Source organism: Phacochoerus africanus, chromosome 6 (assembly GCF_016906955.1).
Source record: "Phacochoerus africanus isolate WHEZ1 chromosome 6, ROS_Pafr_v1, whole genome shotgun sequence".
NCBI lineage: Eukaryota > Metazoa > Chordata > Mammalia > Artiodactyla > Suidae > Phacochoerus > Phacochoerus africanus.
The window spans coordinates 95,438,318-95,445,711 of record NC_062549.1 but is presented as its reverse complement, the minus strand read 5'-3'; the positions used below and the strand labels follow the sequence as shown (position 1 = coordinate 95,445,711).

General features: G+C 57.1%; 1 protein-coding gene across 7 annotated transcripts in view; it reads right to left on the bottom strand.

The window, feature by feature from the left end:
• Positions 1-4,356: 4,356 nt before the first annotated feature.
• The window catches only part of ADAR (adenosine deaminase RNA specific), a 42,934-nt gene continuing 39,896 nt past the window's right edge, over positions 4,357-7,394 (bottom strand). For all 7 annotated transcript variants that reach the window (XM_047784449.1, XM_047784452.1, XM_047784455.1 and 4 more), the window contains one exon: positions 4,357-7,246. In XM_047784449.1, coding sequence (XP_047640405.1) covers positions 7,009-7,246 — 238 coding nt within the window. In that variant the 3' untranslated portion in view covers positions 4,357-7,008. The remainder of the gene's footprint in view (positions 7,247-7,394) is intronic.

The window sequence follows — 7,394 nt, the reverse complement described above, 5'->3', positions numbered from 1 at the left end:
GCACAGCTCCTGTCCCGTCCTTCTGCTTCTGTTCCTGGCTCCAAACTCCCTGCTCTGGCCCCTCCCCTGCCCCCTCCCAACCAAACCTGAGCAGGGTTGAAGCAGAACTTCAGAAGGATGGGTCTCCTGCTGCCTGTCCGCGCAGAGGGCACAGCCTTAGGCTTCCTGTCCTGTGGGTCCCTGGAGGCTGTATCCTGACGCTGCTCCCAGGGGTCGGCTGGAGGCCAGCTGGTCTGTTCACCCAGGAAACAGACCTCTTAAGGGATCTCCTTGACCCCATGACTGGCTCTGATGTGATCCCAGCCTGAGCTCAGCGCCAGGCCAGGGGGTGATGGGTCACAGAGGGTCCATCTGCCAAGGGAACCCAAGGGGCCTGCCCGACACAGACCTGTGCTGTCCTCTGGAGCCCGATGGACGCCTGCTTCTTCTTTGGGCACAGCAGAGCTGGACAGGGACCAGAACCCGGATTCAGGCCCTGACTCTGCCTCTTACTCAGCCACCTCGCCCAAGTCTCTTTGCCGTGCGAGGCCTCGCTTCCTCATCTATAAAACGGGGATAGTAAGGCCCCCTTCGTGGGGCAGCTGCGAGGAAGGAGTGACATTTGGGAAAAGGCCCTGGGGCTGTACCTGGCACAGAGTAGATGCTTCGAGAACGTCCTGAACATTGAGTCTGGTCAGAGCTCAAGGGCACAGCCCACCTACCTGTCATGTCAGTCCCCCTCCCAGACCCAACGTTGCCCTTGAGCAATCAGCCTCCCGAAACTGGGCCTGGGTCTGGGGGAGCTGGCGCTGGAGAGGGAATGCTGGTGGGTCACCACGGGGCTGCCCGCTGGAGTAGCACACTTGGTTCCCGGGCTGAGCTCCAGCTTGGTCCTTCTACTCTTGGGTCCTCCAGCTCTGGCCTCCCTTCTAGATCGGCTCTCCCTGACCCCAGCGAGTGCTCGGGGCGGGCAGGTGATCTGACTCCATCCTGGCTGTGGGAGAACGTCACTGGGACACGAAGCCTGATATAAGATGAGTCCCAGTGCATCTGCCACCTGCCAGAATGGGCTGGTGGACCTCTCTCTGGGGGTGAGTGTCTTGGCACCGTGGAGGCACCCCTCTTCTAGAACAGCACATGGAGAGTTGCCTGAATTAAGCCTGGACCCACCTTGAACTTGTTGCCCTGAGGAAACGTCCCAGAACTGAAACAGCTAGGGGAAAGGAGCCCGTCCTCTGAAGGGTAGGTGGTGGCCCAGGGATCTCCCGGGCTCCTCACCAGGGCCTGGGCTGCTGGGGAGGCCCCGGCAGCTGCCACTTTTAGTACTTCCCACAAGTGGCTGTTGTCCAAGGAAGTCACCAGACCGTGCCAGGGGGGCTGCTGGAGAGCAGCTTGTCCAGTTCCTTGCCCTGACCCGCCTGACACACAGGAGGCCTGGGGATGGCTGCCTGACCTCATATAAGCACGTCCCTCTGAACTTACTCGTCCTCTGTGACATGGGGCTGACGGAGCCGGCTGAGGGTTGCAGCGAGGAAGAGAGGGCTCAATGTATAAAGAGAAGGTTAACTGGGCAGGGTCCCTGGGGCCGTGCCATCCCCTCCATCACGGGGTGCAGCCCCCTGGGGACCGCGCCAGCGCCAGTGGGGAGGAGGAGAGATCAGAGGGGGAGCAAAGCGCTCAGGCAAGGAGTTACCACGCATGTCACTACAGAGTTGGAACCCTTGGGGCGTTGGGAAGCTTTGGCGAACCAGCCTCTTCCACTCTTGGGTCCTCGGGGCCCTCTTCTCTTGGTGTGGTCAGGGCAGGGGGCGGTCTCTGGAGAGAACTGGGCGCCCAGCTCAGTGCAGGGCGGGACTGGAGGCCCCAGATCTGAAGGCGGAGGGAGATCCTGGCTGGAAACCTGAGCAAGGCGGGCTTGAGAGAGGCCACTGAGGAAACGGTTGGGATTGTCTTCATTCAGAGGCAGGAAGGCCACAGGCCATCTGAGACCCATGTTTGGTTTTTGGTTTTGTTTGAAAAGAGGGCACAAAAGGCTCTGCTTTGGACGGCTGGCACTGTGGCGGGAGGAAGGTGGGCTTCTGGCTGTGAGAGATCGAGCACTGGCCCAGCTGGCACCAAGTTACTGCAGATTTAAAAGCCAATAAGACGCAGGCCAGCCCCCGCTGGCGGTTTTTTTTTTTTGGGGGGGGGGGGAAGGTCCCTGCAGGAAGGGGCAAGGTGGTTTCCTTCCAAGGCAACAGGGAGGAAGGGGGGCTTTGAGTCCTGTTCTGCGGCTCCTCCCAGCCCCAGCGTTGGCTGCTGTGTGCCAGCGGCTGCCCTGGGCCAACTACTTCACACACGCTGTGTTTATGCCTGGCCACAGTCCAGCAGGGAAGGGGCCCCTGTTAACCAGAAGAAAACAAGGCTCAGAGACACCAAGAGGGAGCTGGTGAGTAGCGCTGGGCCTGAAACCCAGCCCTGACCCCAGAGGCCAGGCTCTGCGGCCTTGGAGGCAGAGTAGGGAGAGAGCTTCTCGGGTCAGACGTGAGGGGCACGCAGGGTCTCCTCTGAATTCCCTCCCTGCTCGGTTCCAGCTGTTACCTCCTGATCAGGGGCAGCGTTGGGCTGGCGTCACAGCATCCCTCGCAGGCCAGTGGGTGCCGGCCAGTCGCCCACGCAGACTAGACAAGAGACTAAGCCCCCAGGGCTCAGTGTTCACCCCACAGGCCTCGGGCTCAGTGTGACAGGCACATGGTTCCTCAGGGACTGTGGGTCTAGGATCTATTAGGACACCTCGCTCACCCGCCCACAGCGCCCCGTCCCCCACACTGGCCTTGGCCATGCCTCCTGTCTGTGCTCCTGGAATATTTGCACCGGTCTGGCCCACTCCAGGCCAGCCTCATTAGGAACTCAAGATTCTCATAAAGAAAGTTGTTTCCAAGGATGTCTTATGTCTCTGTTATATTTGGGGGGCGAGGCGGGAGGGAAATCCTCACAGGCCAGGGTTGGCGGATAAGAGAAAAGCGGCGAACGCTGGGGAAATCACGAGAGGTTAAAGGCATTACAAGAATCTGAAGCAGAAGATCCGTGGTGACATCAACGAGGGCAGTTGAGTGCCTTACAAGTCCATTCATGAAATGGCTCCTGGGGAAGCCTTCTGTAAAGGTGGGGACCTGGAGGACAGGGCAGAGGCGAGGCCCCGTATCCTGGAGGCAGGGTGGCCAGGGCCTTGTCCCAGCCCCTGCGCTCCGGGAGGTCAGGGCTGTCTGTGGAGCACCGATGTGATCCCGGCTCGTGTTCATTTGTGCAGGATGCACGGCAATTGAGAGGCAGAGCTGGAGGAAACCCGTCTTGGGCTCCGTGGGGCAGCCTCGCTTCCCAGCCCACCTGGAGCTGGTGGCGGGGCGACACGTTCTTATCGTGTTCTTACGTCATGCACTCACCTCAGGTCTGAAGCGATCAGTCCGTTTTCTACAAGGCCTGGATGCTACATTTCCCTCCAGGTGGGACCAGATGACAGAGAACAGAGGACAGGTGCTCAAGGCTCCTGGTGCTTCACGGCAGGTGGCGACACGGTCCTCGGCTGTCTATGAAAACTGTTCAGCTCGCTCAGTAGTGTATTTCACCAGACTACGAGCAACACCCGTGCAGAGTTCTGGGCCCTAACAAATGTGCTCCCTAACACGGTCGCTGGCCTTCCTGGCCTCAGCTGTCCCATCTGTACAGCGGATGAGGGGAGAGGTTTCCTTAGGACTTAGGAAGCCTCGCTGTCAGTTCATGTCCTCTGGCGTGGTATTTTCACAAGGTCAAGGAAGAGTCTCATAGAAGAAAGTCTGGACTAAACTGCAGTGTGGAAAAGCCGTGTGTGTTTTCTTTGAAATCAAGACAGGGAAATATTCTGGATGCCATCTATGAGGTAAAAAGCAAACGGCCTGTCTTCTAAGATGGCAGCCAAGCCACTTCTGTTCCAGGCTGTAATTTTTTGCCAAATATGCACTTCCCTGCGGGTGAAAGAGCTGGGGGTGGAAGGTTGGAGAAAGCCCTCCAGGTGAGCTGGGGTTGCAGATGGGATCTGGGATGCGGTCTCAAGGGTCGCTTTCCTAACCTGGGCCTTGAAATCTTGCACAGCAAGTCTCTGGGGAAAAATATTTGATGGTGGGCTCTGATGGGGAAGGGGAGCGAGGAGCTGGGGACGTGACGAGAGGTGGCCGGATGTACCCCATGCATCAGACACCAGCTCACCTCCCAGGCAGTCCTCTGACAGGCTCCGCTCTGCAGGCTCACGGAGACCCTCTCCCCAGGTTCTATGTCAGAAGCAGCCACCAGAAATTCCATGGGCATAGCTCCCTCCGTCCCCACGTCCTCGTCCCTGAAGAAACCAAGACTTGAGGCTTTCTAACAATTCAGATTTTTTTTTTTTATTTATGAGGAATGTATATTGTTGTCACTTTACCAAGGGACACACAGAAGCAGAATCATAAAACTGACTGCGGCCATCGTGGCACCCAAGCCTCTGCTTGGGCTTTTCTCTACTCCGCACTTGGAGTCACTATCGAGACCCCAAAACCCACAAGGTCTCCTCAACGTGGGTAAAAGAAATAGCTTGCAGCGGTGACAATTTTTACAAGTGATTATATTCAAAGAATACACAATAGCCACAGTTTAGACAAATCAACTACAAAGATCATTAAAAAACAAAAAAAAAGCTGGGGGGGGGGGAGAAAATTCTGCTTATCAAAAACAAAGATTGGACGAAAAAGTGAAGCGCGCACTCTGGGTGGGAGCTCTGCCTCCTCTGTCTCTGTGACTCGAGGGGCATTGGGGGGGGGGGTTGCGGGGGCGGGGGGCAGCCGTGCAGGGCCTGACATAGGCTTGTTTCCAGCAGATGTTGGCGGGGGTGGGGGTTACAGGGAAGCCTTGTTCTCTTCCTACAGCAAAAACTGAATACTGTCAGCTTGCTAGACAAGATCCTGGGCAGGCGGGGGTTTGGCCGCCTTGAGAGCACCCGTGCTCCCGGTGACAGGAAAGACAGCACAGCCTGCACTCTGCAGGAGATGCTAATGCCCAGGATGGCCTGGCGGGGCCCCACATGCCGAGAATCAGTAGGCAACACCCTTCCAGGCCCAAGAACCAGGGAGATGAGCTGCCTCCCAAGGCAGGGCTGACAGCACGTGCCTTCAGCAGGTTCGCAGGGCTCGGGGGGGGGGGGGGGGGGGGCAGGCCCCCTCCCCCGCAGAAGACCGGCACCGTTTCCCTCCAGGTTCCTTGGGACACTTTGGAGTTCCGCAAAGACACCCTTAATGTATTTAAAAATTTGTTGTCTCCTTTTGGCCAAAAGTACAGAGAGAACAGTAGCCACAAGAACAAATGCGTGGACATGGATGCACCTACTGCTGAAGAGCTGGGACGCACGGAGGGTTAAGAGCCGTCTGTGGGGGTAGGGGGGGCATGGGGAGCGGCTGAGGGGAGCGGCTGAGGGCACCGGCTCGGCCCGTTCACAGATAAACGCAGAGGAAACATCCAGAGGAAAGAGGCAGGCTCAGGTTTGGAGGGGGCAGGGCCGCTGTACTTCTCTTGAGCACGTCTGGCTGGCTTAGGCCCAGGGCCAGACGCCACGGAAAGACAAGGGTCTGACCACACGAGCATCCACGGCAGCTTCAAGTGTAGGCCAAGGGGTTTGGGACACCCTCCTTTTCCACCTAATGACTGTTGACTGTCAACCCTATAAAGATTCCCCAGCAGGCAGGGAGGCCGCAGGGCTGCCACCTGCCCACCAACAACCTGCTGAAGCTATCGGGGAAGACATAAGCACTTGGTTAATCAAAGAGAAAAAATTACGTCTGAGCTTCTTATCTGTACAGCTGTTAAGGATCAACATCCTTTAAAAACTCCCAATGTACCCATGACTCAGTCACCTCCCCTCGGTGTCACCATCATGAGAAACATGCCAGGTGGAACAGTGATGTGACCTAACATGATTTTATTCTTGCTGAGTCCTGATTATCTGAGCAGAGACGATTTACACTTTAGGATTCCTCCTGGGTGTTTTCCTACCAGTGGTGGGGGGTCGATGGCCCTACTCCCTCCGGTGGTGGGACACGCATCCCTAGAAATGTCAGGAGGAGGGGCAGCTGGAGCTTGGCAACACTTCGCTGTGCGACTGCCTCCCTGGCAAGCGGTTGGTGCCACCCTGCGGGGCAGGCCTCCTCTCTTACCTGGGCAATTCCTGCAGCCCAGTCTGGCCGGCCCCAGCCTCCCCTGCCGCCCGGGGACGGGACACGCCTCCCCACTTCCCCAGCAGCAGCCGTCCTGCCTCTGGGCCCCTCCTGAGCTGGCTAAAGTGCAAGATCCAAAGATCGCTGAGCATTATCTGCAGATTCTGACTGCACTTGGCACCAGTCACAAACGGACTGCAGTTTTAAACTCCTGCCCTTAGAAGTGTTTCACCAAATTCTTTGAGTTCACCTCTTCACCCTCTTGGAGGAAAAGGCAAAACTGGAGGGTGGATCGTGAGGAAAGAATCTCAGAAGGGGAGGAGGGGAAGCAAAGGGGCCTCAGCACGGACAAATGAAATCCTCAGTCCCTGGCGTGGTTCACACAGACTTGACTGGAGCCTACTCGAGACCACAAGAGGTCAGTGTAGCAAACACAGAGCGAGAGGAAACGCAAAGAACCCAAGAAGAACGGAGAGGAAGTGAGCGGCAGGTGCTCAGTGACGGCTCACGCTCGGGCTGGAAAGAAGGAGCAACCCTCCAACCCCTCTTCTCTCCCCTGAGGTCTCTACCTCTTGGCTTGGGAAGAGGAGGGGGCCGGCCAGACCCGGCCTCGTCATCCCAAAGAAAGGATAGACAGGAACTCAGAGTTCTCTGTGTCGCCAATTGTGGTTCCATTAAAAAAAAACAAAAACAAAAAAACACAAGAGAAAGAAGAAAACAACAAAAACCAAAGGAAAACAAAAGGCCCACCCCCCTGATCGATGTGATGAGGAATGCTACGACCTCTCCCTCACCCCAGTGTGAAACGCCCCGACCCATCAGTCACTGCATCACATTACACTGGGCAGAGGTAAAAATTCTTCTCCTCCTGAGGTTTGCTTATCCAGTTCCCATAGCCCATGTCCCTCAGACTTTTTTTGAAGTAGTTCTTGGCTATCTCGTAGTCGCGGGCGGCTTTCTTGGCCTCACCATAAGAGAGTCTGAGTAGGTCCCTGCGGTACCGGAAGGAGCAGAGTTTCTTAAATAGAAGGAAAATGTTCTTTTTGGAGACTCGGGACAATTCATTCCTCGGCCTGGAGAAACGAGAGCAACGCAAGCCCTCCTGGCTCACCTGGGACGGAACGGGGGGCGGGTGGGGGCCCTGGGCGGAGATGCCGGGGGTGGGGGTGGGGTGGGGGCAGCTCTTAAGCTCTGGGGGGCTCGAGTTCGTTAACGTGATGG